This window comes from Apteryx mantelli, chromosome 25 (assembly GCF_036417845.1).
Source record: "Apteryx mantelli isolate bAptMan1 chromosome 25, bAptMan1.hap1, whole genome shotgun sequence".
NCBI classification, from domain to species: domain Eukaryota; kingdom Metazoa; phylum Chordata; class Aves; order Apterygiformes; family Apterygidae; genus Apteryx; species Apteryx mantelli.
The window spans coordinates 6,627,337-6,646,801 of record NC_090002.1 but is presented as its reverse complement, the minus strand read 5'-3'; the positions used below and the strand labels follow the sequence as shown (position 1 = coordinate 6,646,801).

Sequence of the window (19,465 nt, the reverse complement as noted above, 5' to 3'; positions counted from 1 at the left end):
ACCAGGCTGAGGCAAACAGTGCAGTCAGAACTGGAACATACCTGTTTGATGATCTTTTTGACACAAGGGAGCGGAAGCCCCTGATAATTTGACTTGATGATCCATTTCAGGAGATGATGCCCTAGAACTTCAAACACCATACAGATATCTGGAACTCGGTCAAGGAAAAAGAGCAACATCCTCATCCAACGAGCCCAGAATTCACAGGGTTGGGGAATCTATACCAATGACGTGTTTCTACATTAACGAACCCTCTCCCTTCTGACTAAGCTTAGAGCAGTTGCCTCTCTGAACAGTACCATCTTTTTACACATACATCGGTATTGTTATGTAAAACCTTTAAATATGGAGGGATAGGGACAGTTCGGAAGGATGGTGCTAAAGCAGCAGTAGCAGTATCACACCCTGGGTGGAAGCCAGCTGCACAAGCAACCATGCATTAGTATTTCCTGCTAGCATTGAAACAGCTTCAAGCTGAGAACATAAGTTTGGAATAGTTTAGGCTCCTGCCCCAGGCAAAATTTAAACCCAGATCTCTCTGTATCAGTGTTACCTCAAAAAATAACTAAATTTCCAGTCGATAAGTCACCCTCAGAACAATTAAGTTTTCTCCCTTCCTTCTTTACCAGCAAAACAAAGTCTTTACAAGCCTGGACTTCAACAGTGTTTACATTAACTTCTTTTTGTCTGCAAAGTCTGAACAGCTACTCCAGGGACACATTTAGTATTCTGCTTTTGCTTTAAAAGTCAAACTCGTAGAATTTTATTAGGTTATTTTTCTTCTACATTGGCAGAAAGCATGAGTGCACATTTCACAAGAGTGCAAGAAATACAATATCAAGTAACAATTTACTCTATGCTAGGTTCTAGGGAAAAGAGCTAACATAAGAGGAAATACATTACGCGACTGCAGTTTTCTAAAAGCTTTAGAAAGTTTATAACCTACAGCCTGATTCTCTCAAGCAGTCTCGTAATTCTCACCAAAATGAAGCTCAAGATTCTGCAAAGCAGAAATGCACACAACTTTCAAATTTTAAGGGCACATTAAAACTTCCCATAAATGACCCCCATTAGAAGTTTGCTCTCTGAACTACACAGGATTTTCAAAGCAATACACTTCAAACCCATTAACAACGTTGGTCAAGGCCAAAGTAAAATGCTTCCCTAACTAGAAAATTTCCTTATTAATCAAGTTACAGACTGCACGTCTTTGCTATTTTTAATTATTGATCTTAACATTTTGTAATGCTTTACTTAAATAAGGAGTTTTATTACCAGGCTGCTTGCAAAACTGAAGTGTGGGGATAGATGGACACTCCTTCCACGCAGGCACCTCAGACATTAAGCCATTCAGGGCTGATTCACAAATCGGATGCAGCCGCCCCTCTCATCTCTCACGTTAAAAGCACGACTAAGCAGCACTGTCTCCACAACTTACGCATAGGATATCAGACTTGCAGACTGAACGATCACTTCAGATCTGAGCTTTGCAGGCAGCTTCAATGCCCACAGAGGGCAACGATTTTGCAACAGATTTCCTCGGGCAGTGTAAGGGTTTGCTTAGGTATCGCTCGCCAGCCCCTGGCACGACAGCCACCCAGGGGACTCCCACCTTCACGCAATTCTTTGCCTTTCTTCCACAAAAGGATACGAGAACCATTAACTCCTGAAATCTTGAAGTCATCTAATAACTGAACAACCCTCTCTTTATTGGGATCATTTGGATCGCTGTTGCGGACCTGCAGAGAGAAAGAGGATTAACTTTGTGCTCCTTAGAGCAATTACTAGGTGAGAATATATTTTTGGAGTGCAGATCTGCTGCACTAGTAAGTGCTAAGGTCCCTACCCAAATTCTTTGCAACTAGATGATCAAAAAGACCAAGCACATTAACTGACTAGTGTGAACTCCAAAAACGAATTAAAATGAAGCCCACTCTCTGGCACTCACCGATTTTAGCAACTTGATTTCATCCAGTGCCGTTTCTGTGTAGTGCTCCGCACTCTTCACCACTTTCATTGCCACAAATCTCTTCCCTCTAAGCACACACGGTAAACAAATTGGAGACTGTTAACGCTCATACAAAGAAGTTATTCTCCAGGATTAACCTAATTCTCTTGCATATAAAAGCTACTTATTTAAGACCCAAGCATCACGGAAAAATAAGATTTAAACACTCTTTTGAAAATTGTCTTTGGGTCTCCTCCATACATCATTGTTATTAATTTTTCATAAAACAAAATAATAGGTCGGGAACTGCTGAACACAAGGAAACTACCCTTACCACATAAATGGTTTGTCCTGTTAAGACTAACTCCCTTCCATATACTTGCAGGCATGATATCAAAAGAAAATTCTGTATTAGGAGAGTTATCCTATCCTAACCTATGGATTAGGTATATTTTGTGCTTTTATCTAAACGTAAGCAGATTCTTTCTGATCACGTTTGTGCAACTCTCATGCATTCCCATCAGGAACACAAACTAAATACAGAGACTTACTGGATGTCCCAAGCTAGCCATACAGTGGAGAAGTGGCCCCATCCAAGCTTTCGAATCACATGGTAGCGCCCATTAAAGAGATCTCCTATTTTCACAAGGTGATAGCCACCTAGGGAAAAAAAAAAAACAGCGGGAAGTTGATATATCAAGAGATCACACAAGTGCTAAGAACAGGTATGTGGGACAAGCACCACAACTTGAGGCACACGCATTTGATGTGTTTAAATACTTAATCATAGGGAGAAATGCAAATGTTTCTCTAATTGGATCTTGCTAGAACAAACATACAATATATGTTAGGAGAACAGCAATGAAGAGCCCTGGAGTTGACTGAAAAATATTCTTTTAATATAACCGAACTGGAATGACTGACTTTTCCCTCCTTTCAGTGCAGGAGATTATCACTGCAGTATCTAAAGCTCGCCAGGCTAATGACCTTTGAAAACTGCAGTCTGATGTTCAACAACAGATTTTAAGACTCTTACAGCTAAATCTCAACACTGCTTTTGCATGCTCTATCCCCATGAAGAATACTCGATCCTAGACTCAGCAGAGTTTCCCTTGCTACTGCTTTCTTGACCGAAAAACACTTTGATCACAGTTGAAAATTGGAGAGTCCCCTCCCTGTATCTCTAGTATCTCTTAGTTGGTAACCAGGCAGTCCCAGAAAAATGCCATGATTGAAATATGAAGATATGAAAAGCCAGAGAAGAATGCAAGGGAAAGAAGGGAACTAGAAGACAACAGAATAGAGCAAAAAGGTCTGTAATTGTTAAGGCACAATTTTTTGACAGATTCGGGAATTATAGCCTAGATTCCGGATGTTTAATATTCAACTGTGGCCAGCAAATACCATGAAACACATGCTTTGCCAGGGAGATTTATTTCTCTCAGTTGACTGGTTCACAAACAAAACATACACGTAATTGTTATCAATTATTTCATTAGCTCAAGTAGCAGAAGTCCCTTCTCTTCACTTAAAGGTTTCAGCAGCAATAGTGACAGCTGCACAGATCACTAATCCACACAACGGTGTTTCTTCTTCCCATTTGCTTCACAACAAACAAAAATCCCACAAATAGTTGGGTAGCATGCTAAAATTTAAACCCTTTGAAGGCAAGCACTGAAGTGTAAGAAACATTACAATTGAAGCACTCCATGCTATTTTTACTTTGCATTTTTATACGCATGAATAACCTGTTTGTTACACGGTTCTCCTTCTACCTTACCCAATACATACATAAATAGTAAGCACAGAAGTAGACTTATAAAGTGATTGGAAGATTGGAATTGGGGGCACGCATTCAAGCTTCAGCTATTTTTTCAGTTAAAACTGTATGATCAGCGTTCTTTTTTTAAATGCAGCAAATACTTTGAAAAAAGCCTGACCCTTTTGGTATTGAATTAGATACTCTGATACTTCCATCTGTTCTGTATCTCAGTTTCTATCCGGGAAACAGAGGTAAAATGATATTTACAGACACACATAAATAAATAATTTAAAGCATGGATACTAAGATGACGATCTTAAAGAAAAAAAAAGAAGAATTAGAAAGTGGTTTGAATACCTACTTGCTTTTATTGTTTTCAAAACACCTATAAATCCTCTAGCACAGAGGAAAACATTAAACATATGTGATAAAAACAGAGCTCTCCAACTCAGGTCTTGACTGATAACATTTTTCAAACTAATCAGAAATAGAAAGAAACAGAGGCAATCATGGAACATAGTTTTATCATCTGCAATTTCAAAAAACATTTAAAATAAGCAAAGAAATTGCATGTTTTCACTCCCTATAGCAGACAGGGAATCAAGATTACATTGAGCAAGCTGCACCTTAAACAGGCAAGTCCTCACCTTTACAGTAATCGTTTGGATCCTCCTGTTCATCATCATCTGATCCCAGAATTTCTTCCTCTTGTTCTGGAAGATCATTCTCAGAATGAGCAGCAGGGCCCCGATGCTGAGTGTCAGGCCTGAAAGACAACACATTGCAAGTCTCACTGGCGTCAGACTTCAACAGCTTCTGTTTTATATGAGAGATTGCTGGTACTGGAGGAGATGCAATATTCAGCCTTCAGAAAAAAGGACTTCCATATTTACATGCCTTTATTCCTAAGCTAGTGTAGATAAAAACAATTTTTCAGCTACTAGTGAGAAATACAACTTAATGCCCTAGATGCATTTTTACAGCAGAACAAAGAAAAGCCCAGACGGGACAGTGAATGAAAAGCCTACCGATCCCATCAAAATATCAGTCCCTTTGAAACCCTTCCCAGCCCTTTACTCATCACTGAGGATTTTCTAAAGAGAATTTTAAGATGACACCTCATATAAAACCTGAAGATTTAAATGCTGATGCACGTCATTTTAAAGACTAATATCAATTAATGCTTACACCTTCAAAAACATTAAATTGATATTTTAGAACTTGTGCCCTTTGTCCCTTTCACATTGCGGAGATGAAAGGCAGAGTTAACAATCCTCCGGCTTCCAACACCTTAGAAGTCTCTCCACCACCTGATATTGCCCTTGATCTCTCCTGCTCTTAAGCAGTAATCTACCTTTCTAGTTTGTCTTTTCACTGAAGGTCTAAAGTTTGCTAGAGCGCTATGTGCGTTGCATGAACTATGGCGAGTGGGAGTGCACAGAGCAGATGTGCTGGAAAGCCTTCGCGAGCTTGTGATTGCCAGGGATAGAAATCGGGCACCCAGGTGGTGTATTTCGCACTCCTACATTCATAAACAAAAACCTTGATTTTGTGCGTTTGAACTTTTCACGCAATGTGCTACTCTAAGCTCCTGCATGTGAAGATCATGTTGGCAAAGGTCAGCCTACTGCTCTCATGCATTAAAATTATGCTCCATTAACCCCCCCCCCCCAAAATACTGATACCCCCCCAATCCTTCATGGCAGCACACTGCCTGCAGCCAGTGGCAACAGTTCATGGCATGATAATATGAAACAGATAAAGTAAATAAGAGTTAATTCCCTACGGAGTTATGAAGCCTTAGAGAGAAAGGTTTTCACAATGGTTTTGTAGAAAATGAGCATTTAAAATGAACACAGTGCCCGTAGTTCAGTTACATTAGCAAGATTTAATAGCAAAGTGCTGCTGGATATCAACAATAAGCTTTCTTTTCTTAGAAGTATGACATATAAAAAAAGACGGGAGTTGTCCAGAGAGGTAGGCAACTAACAATTTATTTCTTTATACCATGACGAACAAGCATGAGATAACATTCTTTACAGTGAGCTTCCCTGACAGTGTGAATTAGTGGAAGTTTCTTGTATGGAAACTATTGTTCCCATAAAGCAGTAGATATAACTGATGCCTTCCAACACTACTACAAATTCAACTTTCCTTTTCCGCCAAGAAAGAGTAACTGCTGAGACAACCACTGGTTGTGGTAGTGGATAAGCTAATACATACGGGCTTTTGGATGCAGCTTCTACAGCTCACAACCCAGATGGAGTCATGTGCATCACATCATGGCCATGCCAGCTAATCTGGAACCGGATGACAAAAGTTTAATATTTCAATTTTTAGTAGCTATAAGTAGAAGGCATGTTCTGCTTCTACCTATACATGCACTTTGCCGAGATTTTAACCTTTTAATACATTAAAGCTATGTAATCTTAAATATCCGCGGAGCACGAAAGAACAATCACTTATTCCCATCTGTAAATGGCTCCAAATTAAGTCATGATCAATCTGGAACTGAAGGTCATTAAAGTGAAGAGCAGCTACAAAGGTCATGCCAAGCACAACCATACCATCCGACACTTACTTTTGGTCTGTTGTCAGGTCTAGTAAGGCCTATTGATTTTAGGATTCAGAACCAGATAAGCAACATAGATCAGTGGTCTCAAACTACAGGCCAAAAAACTGCCAGACAGTCCATCACATTGCTGTCGGGCTAATGGGACATTTATCAACAATCCTCTTGAGGGTTGAGGTGGGCAGTGAAGATACTGGGAAAAAAAAAAGTCTTGGAGGTTGGGTCAAAAAGCTACTTCAAAACTGCTGCACTTCTTTGGGAATGACTGAGCTATGGACAAACTCGCAAACCGTCCCCAAATGAGAGCAGGCAGCAAATGCAGGAGAAGGACATGGACAGGCCAGCTGAAGGAGAGACTGGATGCTAAGAGATATCAAATTGTGCAGACAGGGTAAGCAGGACCAGAACAAAGAATTACACAGAGGGCAGAATTCAAGTCCAGCAGCCACACCCATAGCACAAGAACCGGAGTGTAATTCTCTCCAAAGCCGTTTCAAGGTTTTCACTTTTGTAACCGTGCAAAGTGCAGGGGATAAGAACCGATTCAGGAGGACATCCATCCCAAGAATCACTGATGTAGACAGAAATGTCAGGCTATTCTGCGGTCACAGTGCTTTTCAGTAATAGTAATTGCGTGCGTCGAGAAAGAAGTTACTGGAAGCACTAAAAAATCTTTCGGAAGCTGCGCATACCCTCCTAAGAGGGAACCCACAAATCATGCTGTTGACAAGGCTGTCTACGACACATCCTCTAGCCTGCATCCGAGCCTGTCCTGGGGATCTGAAAAGCGTTCTTACAAAGCCTTTCGCTTGTATATTATATTCTGTTATACCAACTAATCTAATACATAGCCATGTTCAGCTGCATACATTTTGGTGATACTATTTCCTTTTCAAACCACCTCCAAAACACATCTCATTCCTTTGCCTTTTCATGAAAATTCATTAGATGCCATTTGATCCCACCACCTTCTTCCCCCAAACTGACCATGTCAACTGCAGATAGGGATTAAAGAAGGGTATTAATCAGCGCAGAATACGTATTAACACAGAAGAAAAACCTGACACACAAAACCACAACCCTCATGCCTGCATCCTCCACTCAGACAGTAGTCTGCTAACAGGCACAAAGGACAGCTAAAGAGAGCAAAAAGATCCAAATCCTGTATTTAAAGACAGCTGAAACAGCTGTCAATAATATTGCAAAGTGTAGATAAATGATATAAAAAGCTTATGAAAATGGTTTTAATAATCTACACTTCAAAAAAAATCAAGTTTTAGGGCTTTATATATATATCTACCTCTATTCTACTTAAAAATGCCTTGGTCACCTTTTACTTATGCTGCCTCAATGCCCTAATTAATTGATAGAATGAACTGGATTTGCAGCGTCTCTCTACAGCTACACAGTAATATTTTACTCAAGGAAGAAAAGACAACATGGAACAGCAATGCTTTAAGGCAAAACACAAGCTCTTTTATGGATTTCATGCGAATCCATATTTAGAGACCCCCAAAAAGTCCTCATTCTCTCAGGAATGCCTGAACTGCAATACACACAAGACAAAAAAACACAGAGAGGCTAACCTACCTGCACGAAGCACGGCCTCCCATTGATAAAGGTATTCCTGAAGACAGTCCAATAGTTTTCGAAAGAGCCATTAAAAATGAGATGGCAGACTGTTCGGGAAGCCGAGGCACATCAACGGCAGGCTGAGGGCTGGTTCTTTTCGAACGCAGCAAAGCTTTGTGCAAGAGCGAGGGAGAAGAGGGATTTGCCTCCACCACCTAGCTGCGGATGCACAGCACTGCATTGCAGGTACAGGGCCTTGCAGCAAGGCCGGCGGTTGCTCCCAGCTGATCTTCCTGCAAATTCAGTCGTGTTAGGGGTTGAACGTAAATACATTCAGCTCATGCTCTTGATGTTTACCTGTTTCAATCTTCCCTCTAATGAAATTAGAAATTCAGTCGGATACTTTGTATCAGCTTCCTCAACAAGCCGGTTTTATTTGCCTATTCAACAGTCCACTAGATCCAAAGCACCGACGAATGCAAGGTTCACAGCAATTGCCGACAGTCCAACCCTTTTGATACAGGAACACCAGCGCAATCACACAGGAGAGATAGGGGGTTCAAAGTGAAAATGAGCTTTCTGAAGTAATTCCAAACCTCTCCACCCAGAGTTACGAGAAAAACTTATCCTTTATGCCCAAAAGTGACAAAACAGTGGGAGAAGGGGTCAAATCTTCACCAGATCCTAAAAAAACTCAACTGAATATTCTTTGCAGCAGCAGGCAATTAATATCTTCCTCCAATGATGTACAAGAATTACTAGCCATTTCCTGTGCATGTTTACCCTGCCAGTTTGTGCAAGTGATAAGGAAACAGGTCAGCAACAATGTGACGTTACCAAGTAATAATTTAAGAGATTTTCTCTGCTACTGGGAAAGGTTTGTCAGCGAAAGACACTCCCAAGCTGGCTCTGCAGTTCTAAATGAACAGGCTTAAAGAAGAATTGGATTCTCAATATACTCAGCTCACTGTTTATCTGAAATATTTTCACCTGAAAAGCTCACAGAATTAAGTTTGAACATCCTTCTAATATAGTTTACTAAGAGTTGCCAAACCTCTTCATATTAGAAGAGGTGTTAACAACATGCAAAATTTTCCACAACAGCCAATATTTTGCTTCGCATTGACTAAATACATCACACAACACCTCTGTTCACCTCCTCTTTGCAGCAGGGACAGCAATAATTATTTGCAGCAACTAAGATTTCAGTCAATCACTGCTTCTTTACAAGGCATCCGACTGTTTTTCGTTGCACTGTCCACACTAAAGTTCTTTATGCTGCTTGCGCTGCAGTGACACCAGTGCTAGGCCCTTTGCTGTTCTCTGTAAATTAGTAGTCAAGACGTTAAAACAGCCAAGTCTCAGCATGAAGCTTCACTGTCAAAACTCAGAACTTGTTTTCTCCACCCCAATAACTTACATAAAATGCTTGACAATAGGTTTTTGGTTCTCCTATTTAAGGGCATTACATTTAAGGGGCTTCTGGTAATTCCTGTACAAAACAGTTTTGAAGCGATGTTTTTCCTTATCCCCCAAACATTAGAAATACTACAGATGCTACACATCTGCTTGCTTAGGAGAGAGATAAACGTGGACCCCTTCTGCCCTCAAGCAGGGAGGGCAGCATATGTTTAATGCAAATTGCTTTTGTCATACCTATCATCCTTATAGATGCGCCAACTTTTCTGCATATACAGTCTCTCCTTATTCCTCTTCTTTACCTCAGTTTTCCATTCCCTTGATATTTGCGGATATAAATCCCACCTGCAGATAACTGGGGACAATTGCTTTCCTAGATGATTTTTAAGAAGCCTGCAGTCTTTATAAACACTGTCACTCCTTACTTGGAAGATCAAGTTACCTGCATAAGACTTACAACCCCAAACAGATTTCAGTTCAGTGAATTTAAGACTAATCCAGGTCATACTGTGGGTGACACAGATAGGAGTACTAACACATACTCTGCGAGTCTTGCTAAAGGTCGTGTTGCTTTCCACCTTAACCACCCAGCCAGTGATCTTCATGATTGTATACCCACTGCAGCAAGATCTTGTTTCAAATGTTGTTAGGGTTTTCTTGCTTTTATTTGGAGGGGGAAAAAAAAAAAAAAAAGATTGAAGCTCCATCTGGTATGGTGAAAAGCCAGCATTTAGAATTTCTCTCCTATTTTTGCATCTGTGCATCGAGACCATGTCTCTTTAAGGGAAGTATGCTTGCCAGACTGCATCTCATTATTATTCCTTAGTGTGCCTGCAATTTCGAGATCATGTTAAGGCACATCTAGTTTGAAGAATGACTGCTTGTGTTGCCAGCCCCTAATGTGCCCACATGCAGGGGATCCGCAGGCAAACCTAGTATTCAGTAAATAACTGTTTAGATTCAAACTTGTAGTATGAATTCCGGTCTGAAACCGAAGTACTTTCTTGCTTGTATGCACTTTACCCTTCCTGCTCAAGGCATATTTAAGTATTTGGGGGAGATCTGGGGGAACTGTAAAGCGTATTTTGTGGGGGAGTTATGAATTTGTAATCCACATTATTTTGTAATTACATGCAAACCATTCACTCTCCCATCCATATTTTTCTGAATAAAGAACTGGCATTTTCTGCCAGTCAGGCAGATCTGCAATACTTGCTGTTGAAGGCCAATTATTCGAGTGCTATAAACTTACAGCAATACCATTGTTGAGAACCTAGAGGACTGGAGATAGTCTAACATTTCATTTTGAAAGAACTGATCTCAGAGGCACCAATACATACTTTTGTTTAGCAGATCAGTGGGAGTTCAAATTGAAGATAAGTCATAATGAATTTCACATGAGAATGGTACTAATGTACAAATAATAGAGGCAATTAAGTTTCTTGTTCCCAATATCTACTCCCCCACACAAGTATGTAACAAGTTGTTTGTAGAAGCGTCTGCTATTTCAGCTCTACAAACTAAGGGACCTCCATGGAAACCAGCAGAGCTTTAAGTTATGCCCTGTCATTCTGAAGTCTGATAATCACGCCTGTATTTGAATGAAAAATCCTGTGGGCGAGGATCAAGTTCTGACTCTACTTTAAACGTACGTTTAAAATACTCATGAAATTTGTAGCCCTGCTATTAACTATGGAAGACAAACGAGGAAAACATAATCCAAGATCTCGATCCAGGGCAAAGTTTTCAAGAAGGAAGCTGAGGAGGAACCCGAGAGTGCCGCTGTAAGTCCAAGACTTTCCAAAGAAAGCAGAAAAGTCACGTAAGCAAGATATACAATAACAAACTGAAAAAGTATCAAAACTACTAGGAATTTTCTGCTTCCCAGAGTGCATAAATGGAAAAACTACCAACTTCTTTGTCTCTCTTCATCAAGCAATTCTTTTGTTTTCCATTGGGGAGAAGAAAGAAAGAAGTGAGGCTTCACCGCATGTTGAGAGGCTGGTCAGAGAATTACAGATAACTGTAATACAGTTGCTTCTTGAAAATACTGAATATTGCAAGCATTTGGGGAAAGGGAGGGGAACCGAGACAGTGGCATTGTACCAACTCAGCTCTGCTCTTGCTCTCCCTCCAGCGGTAGAGAGAACTTGAGGAACTATTCAAGTCCAATGAAAAAGTATCCCCCATTCACCAGAGCCCATAAAGGGCCACATAAATTAACCAGTGCACCCAGAATACTACAGCCAACCTACATTTTTCAGAACAAGTCACATACCGTAACTGTATGGCTACCGTTACCTTTGCAGTTATTCATGCTTACTGTAATAATTCATGCTTCGAGGCATGAACAATTCAATAGCCCTTATTCCCTAAGGGCACAGACCTGTTGGTTTTGTGCACAAGCGGGCCACTTCTTACTGAAACATAAGATAAAAGTCACCGCTGAAGCAAGACACTGGACTAGATGAAATAGCATTTTTATCGGGGCTTGTCAACGAAATACCCATTATCTGGACATCATACAGGCTTGTAGGCTGGTTCCAGTAATATGTTTATGTTCTTCATGCCAGAGAAAATGAACTAGAATACAGAAGCAGACAAGAAACTGAACACGCAGTTCAGTTGCTATAACTGCTTTGAATTCAGATAGTTTTTTTATCCCAGTTTTTAAGTCCTGTATCTTAAGCTCAGCAGTATACTAAGGAGTTACTCTTCCTAGCACAGAGAGAACAGTATGATATTGAGAGCTTGCAATATACAATGCAGATAAGAAAAAAAAAATTCACAGATCATAACTGTCAGCAAAATACTAACAGTCACAAGTACCTAATTCCATTATAAATTACTGGAGCCACAGCTAAAGCACAGCTACATTTGTATTTTAGTTCAGACAGGAACACACTTCTGAAGCAAATCCCTGACCTTCCTCACTTATTGGGCTTTGGTTCACATGGTGCAGCAGTCTTGCAGCATAGGAAATGGATCTCTTTTGGACAAAACTGCGTAGATTATGTGCCCCAGAATCACTTCAGCCACTAATGAATGCTCTGGCCAGACTAGAGCTAATTCAAAGCAACAATCCCCTCAAAACAATATGTGGGGTCTTCAAAAAAATAAAAAATAAAAAAAAAAATAAAAAAAACACATACAACCTCTTCCCCAACCTTTTAAACTCCTGTTAGTCTGCATTGCTTCTTAATACAGACACTACTTTAATGCACCAAGGGATTATGACAAACACATATGCAATCTGCTCTGTGCTACAGGACCTGTAAAGCAAGCAGCAGCCACCTTGTGGTCAGACGAAAGCCTAACTTGCTGAGGTACCCTCCCACCTTTCTCTTCATGGATTCATGGAGTTTCCCATCCAACACAGTGCATAAAATCCCAGAATACAGAGATTTTGTTTTCAGTTCCCTTGAAGTTTTAAGATGAAGTCCAGGACAAGAACTGTTCCCAGAAAAACACTGTGCGGCTCCCCGATCTTCCCAAGGACCAGTACAAATACTACAAATAATGCTTGCTTACCAATACTGAGCTCCAGTGAGATTAGTAACTGCTTTAAACAAAGAACTGCAAAATCTGTTGTATTTCTGACCGTCAGGCACAACTACGAATCTGAATACATCTCACAAGATCCATCCACCTGAAAAGTTTATGGTCAAACTAAAATTGTTTTAGTAAGAAAAAAGTTTGTAAGCATATAAGCTCCTTTTTTTAAAAAAAAGATGGGCTTTTTGGTGCCTTTGGGAATCAACTGACTCACAGTGCCCAAGATCTTCACACCTCTCACCCGTGAAGTGATAAAATTAATATATCACACACTTTACAGATAACTTTCAGCCACAGCTATCTTTTGGCAACAACACACATTGCAGTAGCCTACATACCAAACTCTCAACCCCCTACTAACACCTTAAGCTTTCACATGCACACTTCCTTACATATTCTTACCATTAAGATGACCACCAAGGGGAAACTCACCTCTCTCATCTTCTAAAAATAATTTAGATTGAAGCAGTTCCAACTCCATTTCCCTGCCTTTTTGATAGAAAAGACTGAGATAAGAAGAAACTGAAACAAGTGCTTCAGTCAAGGCCACAAAGCAGCCCAGTGACGGTCAACGTTAGCACTCAGGAGCTCCCTATATTTAGCCTTGCTTTTTGTCCCTCCAAGCCATTCAGCTGTCACTCTCCCTGTCCTTCCTCCTCCTCAATTCTCACCGAAACGGGAGCTGGGACAAAAGGTGCACAGCCACATTACTCTTCCAACTCCACAAGAGTAGGCAGATGACAGAAGAGCAGGCTAGACAAGCAGAACTTTGCTCAACAAAGACTTGAGACAGCCAATCTGATGATTCTTGCAGGTTCCCAGAAGATTTGGGGTAGTTTCACTGGAGAAGGAAGACACACTTTCTCACCTTGATATTACCAAAAATCTTTGCCTGCTCTCTTTCAGCAAAAGAGTACACTTGGATCAATGCTTTTACTCCTCCACCGATGTCAAATAAACTTTAAGAGGGGTAGAAGGAAAGAAAGAGGAACAATTTGAAATTGCAGAAAATAAAGAACTTTGTTGACCATCCCACAAAAAAGAAAAAAGTCTCACTCATGGAACTGTAATTAGCACTGAAGAGGGTTTTATTTAAATAACCTGTTTAGGCTGGTCTTATCTGAACCTAAACAGCAGCAATTTTAACTACTGGAAGATGAAAAACTGAGATAACTTTCTAGTTTTGCACTTTGCAGACTCAATTTTCATTTGTTCTAACCTTTTCTTTACAAGTGGTTTTTCTCCCTGTTTTTTAACCAGACTGGATTGATAGTAAACTTGAAGCAGGTGTAGTTCATTTCTAAAGTGAAAGATAATTTGAACATTCAGAACATTCTTTGCATTGTTATACTTACCTATACTGAGATAACTTTAAATAATTACCAATCTCTACTTTTAAAAATTCAGTTTTTTATCCTTTTTTACTGTCTTTCATATAGAAAAAATTACAAGCATATAATCCAACCAACTACCATTGAACATTAGATGCTAAAAGGACATTGCATGTGTTTCAGGATGCAAGTTTAAGACTTATGAAAAAGTCTTACAAGAATCCAGTTAAGCTTATTTTAGAAGATTTACCTAGAACAGCTTTGCATTTAAATAGCATAAACCTTGTGGTACTGCGCCTCTAAATGAGAGGCTAACATTGGGTTCTTTTCACTATCTGACACAAAAGCGTGACACACAAGCAAGTCTCTCTAATTTCTGAGGTAGGATCTAGTAAACCCATGATACTAGAAAAGAGAGTTGAGAAAGTGTGTAATTCAAGAAGATAAGCACAGCATTTTACAAATAGTATGGTTGCCCACTCAAAACAAGGTTAGCAGCAAAATCAACAGCTAACCAGCAGTGCTGGAAAGTACCAGTTCTAGCTATTTGGTTAAAAAGGAATTTTAAAATACATGCCAGAACTGAAAGCTATCATTCAGCAGTTTCAGGATTCATACAAATAACAGTCTTACCGACTGCAACTGTGAACTCTATTGGTAGAGTCAGTATTGTTTGTCTGCAGCTAGACAAAGAAAGAAAGCAGGCAGGTATATAATTAAACAAATGATTATTCATTCAGAAATTAAGACACACAATACTATAGAAGGAGAAGAGGCTCTTTAAAATTGTCCTAACGCTATCTTCAAGATATCTGGTGGTATCTACCAAGTAACACAGAAATTATATATATATACACATCTCCCAAAGAGTTTCATTTAGTTTTCCTCACCTCTCAGAACCCCTGTCTCAAACCAACTGAATCCTTGCTGGAGGCAATAATCAAACAGAAAATTGAAAAAAAACCCTGTGATCTGTCAGAGGAAATGACTAAGAAAGTGTTACTCTCTAAGTCTAAAAAAAACCATCCAGCTCCCAACCCCCCAAGCCTTAGCAAATACCTTTGATTCCCAGGCACCAGCAAGTATAAAACCTCGTAAGGTACCAGAGTTCTTGCACAAAAAACCCCAGTATTTTACTGAGCATACAGGACCAGCTCTAGGATTCACACCCCCTTTCACTAGAAAGGAATGTGTAAGCAGCAGTGAATGCAGCATTTAAAGCATTCTGTTAGAAGCCATTGTTTAGTATTTACGCCAGGTCTTTTAATTTTTTCTATCTGCATCCAGACGCTCACCACATATAAAGATCTGAGAAATTCCTGCGGTGGGAAAGAAGCCGCAGAAGGGCATCAAAGTTACAGAAAGAAGCAAGCGGGACGTTGTAACGTTTTCAGGACAAGATTAAGGGGGGAGGGAGGGAAGAATAATAATAAAGCAGGGGAAGAGAGTCAAGAGAAGCCGGTTCCTGCTCTCAGCAGTTCCGGGCGGGTCTGGGGACTCGTCCCGCGGGGCACAGCGGGAGCAGGCGGCGGCCGGCGCCGTTACGGCCCCGGGGAGCCCCGGCGGCGGCGGCGGCGAAACCCGCAGTCCGACCCCCCCCGGGGCCGCGAAACGGGCCTGCGGCGACACCCACGTTCCCCCCCGAGCTCACGGCCCCCGCCGCGGCCTGACCGAGCCGCCGCGGCCTAGCGCGCCCCCGCGGCCGGGCCGGGGCCGCCTCAGCGCCGCCGAGCCCCTTCCCCGCCGCGCCTAACAAAGCGGCGGGGGAGCCGCGGGCCCCGAGCGCCGCGGGCGGGAGGCCGGGGCCGCACTTACTTCCTCTGGGCCTTGTCCTTCTTGGCTTTGGTCCGCTTCTTTCGGGCCTGCAGCGCCAGCACTGCGGGGAGAGAGAAAGGGGGGGGGTGAGGGGCGGCGGTGGGGGGGGGGCCGCGTGGTGGGGGGGGGGGCGGGGGCGCGGCGCTCACCTTTCCGCTCCATGGCCGCTAGCGCCGGTAGCCCCGGGTGCCCCGCGCGCCTGCGCGCTGGGCCCGTCCCCTGCGCCGCGCCAGGCCGCGCCGGGCGGAGCATGCGCGGTTTGGGCACCTTCGCGCGCCGCGGCGCGCGCCACCACGCGGCCTCGCCCTCGCCGTTGTTATGGCGGCGGCCGCCGCCCCCGCTGCTACTGCTGCTGCTGGCGGTGCCGCTCGTGCTGCTGCTGGGGGAGTGGCTGGACCCGGGGCTGCCCGGCGGGGCCCCTCCCCCCCGCTCCTGGCCCCGCCCCCGCCCCCCCGCCGCGGGCAGCCGCGCCGCGGGCCCTGGCGCCGCCTCTAGGAGCGACATGGTGCGGAGCGCGCACGCGCGGCAGCCGAGAGCGCGGCCGGGCCGGGCGAGGCCGCGCGCCCACTTGTGACGTCGGCGCCGCGTGTGTGGCGTCAGCGCTGCGCGCGTGACGTCGGCCGGGGCGGGCCGCGCCGCGCAGACGCCCGCTCTGCGGCTTCCCGGGGGCGCCGGTGTCCGCGCGGGGCCTCGAGCGGGGCTTCCCTGGGCTGCCGCTACCGTTGCGGCCCCTCACCGTGCCTGAAGGTAGGGCGCCTGCGAGCCCCAACTGCCGCCGCGCACGATGACATCACGGCGAACGCTCCCGTGGCGCTTCGGGAGGTCTAGAGTACCCGTTACAACGGCCAGAGACCTCGGTCATCTGCTGCCCGGTGAGGTTCCTGCAGACACGGGCGTCTCCGCATGCAGGCGGCCTGCTGGCTTCCCCAAACGTCGTAATCCTTTCCTCGGTTTTGCAAATAAAGTTTGGCGTTTGCAAAGATCTGTCAATATTGTGCCTCTAATGGATTGAAATACCCGTCAGGGTCCGGGCTTAGACACCGACGTTTATTTAATATATATATCACGCAAAACATCCAGGCTGCTAGGTTGTTTAAGCGTTTTGCTATAAGTACTAAAGAAACCCCCGTGTTTATGAAGGTGGTTCTGTATCGCCTGAGCTTGTACCGCTGGCCGCCCCCCTCGGCAGCTTTGCTGAACACCGTGTGAGCCCCGGACGGTTCCCGCGGTTTGCTGCGAGCGCGCGGGACTTGCGCCCCGTTTACGCGGCGGGGCGTCCGCACGCCGCGCTCCCGCGCCCTCCCGTTCCGGCCCCGCAGCCAGCAGAGGGAGGCACCCGCGTCGAGCTGGAAAAAGCTACGGAAGCAACGTGCGTCCTGGTTTTGGGCGCCAGGAGCTGGCATTTTGAAGCGTGCCCAAGAGCAGTGGCCTTTTGGCATCAGGTTATAAATATTTTCATGGAAAGGCAAATAGAGTCTCAGATATGCAAGTGTGCAATTTTGGAAGACACAAAAATGCTCTTCATAGTTTCTAGTTGTTGCCTTATTACTCACGACAAGCTCTGAGAATAAAATATTTAGTACATCTACCTGTTCCCCTGCAAAGAGTTTTAAGTGAGAAACTACAACACTAGATTTCATGATATTAGTGCAACACAAGGGGAGAGGGGCAGGCCCACTCCCAAACGTGGACCTTCTTTACACAATTACTGTATTCAAGTGCAGGTTGAGCTGAAAGGCTTTAAGCACGATGGAGTCTCTCCTTTGCTAGTACCTACCAAACAGCAACCCTGTAAGAAAATTTCTACCTCAGAGAAGTCACAATATAAACAGTCCACAGGGAGAGAAACTATTACAGTCTCAATTTACAGGTGGCACGTTCCTGTGCCTTAAGTGGGATCTGTTGTCCCGTGTTTGTAATAAATGGCTCGCAGAGTTGGCTCCGACAAGGTAGGTTCACGCCTACCATGACTACTGCTCTGTTTCATACTTCCCATGGCCTAGGCCAGGCTTCAGCAACCTGTGGTGAGGACATCAAAGGTGGCACGTGGCCAGATTTGGAAAGCAACGCAGCGAAGCAAGCACAGAGCCAGGTATCACAGTCCCTCGGGCACCTGCCTGCACTGCGGTCTGAACGGGGAGCCTCGTGCAGAGGTCTCGCACAGAAGCTCGATATTACTGATCAGTGGTAGGAGCATCTCCACTGCTGCTGAGTTTCTTCCAGGGCTCTTCCAATCTGGGATAGAAAAATAGAATCGGAAGCGGCACCCTCGAAGGGTTGCTGACCCCAGGCCAAGACAGCCTTGTCTTTCTACAACAGCCTGGCACTAATTGTTAAAGCAGAATAAATGTCCTCTAACTATGCCCACACACAACCGGTTTATCTTGTCCTTCTTCATAACTCCCCGTGCAGTGTGAAACACCACAGTGCATTGCCCCAAGAACTGCTCCTGCCACTCTGTGCATGAGGTTCCTCTACTGCTTTATGTCTTTTGGAGCCATTATAAACCAATGTAAAGTGTTAATAAAATGACAGTTGGGTTTCAGGGGGTTACATATACTTTGCACTCTGCAATGGTAATAGGCATGGTGATGTTTCAGGAGCTGGATCCTCCAATTCCGTGCTATGGGAGAGCTGCCTGGGCTTCTGCAGCATGCCCTGCTACAAAAACACGGCATCACGCTAGCTGGGAAGGGCATTAAAAGAGCTGCTATGTGCACCAAACAACTGTAGTTGTTGCAACTAGGTCAGGTGAGAACGTCAAGCTGCCTACAAACACATGATTACAGACAGGCCTTTGAACTCCGACTTCTGTGGCTTTTTAGAGGTATAGGTGGAGTCCTTGGCCATAAAGTACTTGCTTTGTCCCTTCACAGCCCGCGTCCAGGGACTTGTGCTTGGCTAAACACAGAAGCCTTGTGTATGTATGCAGGAGCAGAGTTAAGTCACTGCACAGCTATAAGGGAAAAAGATCAGAATTGTCTGGACTTCCTCTCAGCAAGATATTTGTTTTGCAACATGAATACCCATAATTTGAAAGCTAACATACTGACGTCTGAGTTGTCCCCTGGTGCTCAGCTGTGCACAGTCATGGGGGTGGGAAGGAAAGATTCAGATCTTTGCTGAGCCAGCCAACAAAAAAATCTCTGAAGTTTGCAATGGAGACTTGCCATGGTGCCAAGAGTTAGGAAAGCCATTTCATCTTAAATCAAGGCTGCCATAGGAGAGCCAACAGAATCTGGAAATTAGGGTTATGCTTTTCATGGTTTTCATATTACTCTGTTTTGAACAGAGCTCAGAGGAGCTTGGCTTGCAGCCACTGTCCAAAACAATGCAGGGAAGCATATGTGGTTTGAGAATTACTCAATACTATTTAGGCTTTCAGTTTTTCCTGTCTTTCAATCCAAAAGGTATGAGGGCTCCAGGACTCAGTTTCCTCCACGGTAAGCAACCCTACCCAGAATGTTCACTAAAATCATTGACCAGTGCAG

At 43.6% G+C, this 19,465-nt stretch overlaps 1 protein-coding gene across 4 annotated transcripts in view; it reads right to left on the bottom strand.

The window, feature by feature from the left end:
• The window catches only part of SRPK1 (SRSF protein kinase 1), a 28,425-nt gene extending 11,947 nt beyond the window's left edge, over positions 1–16,478 (bottom strand). For 3 of the 4 annotated variants that reach the window (XR_010886341.1, XR_010886342.1, XM_067310732.1), the window contains exons 1-7: positions 16,124–16,478; positions 15,975–16,035; positions 4,358–4,476; positions 2,500–2,608; positions 1,949–2,036; positions 1,652–1,739; positions 42–148 (exon numbers count right to left, since the gene is read on the bottom strand). Coding sequence is in view for 2 of the 4 variants with exons in the window: in XM_067310732.1 (XP_067166833.1) it covers positions 42–148; positions 1,652–1,739; positions 1,949–2,036; positions 2,500–2,608; positions 4,358–4,476; positions 15,975–16,035; positions 16,124–16,478 (927 nt within the window). In the remaining 2 variants the exon portion in view is untranslated. Of the gene's footprint in view, positions 1–41; positions 149–1,651; positions 1,740–1,948; positions 2,037–2,499; positions 2,609–4,357; positions 4,477–7,872; positions 8,148–15,974; positions 16,036–16,123 lie in introns of those variants that run through there. The other variant, XM_067310734.1, reaches the window with a different exon arrangement.
• Positions 16,479–19,465: the final 2,987 nt, after the last annotated feature.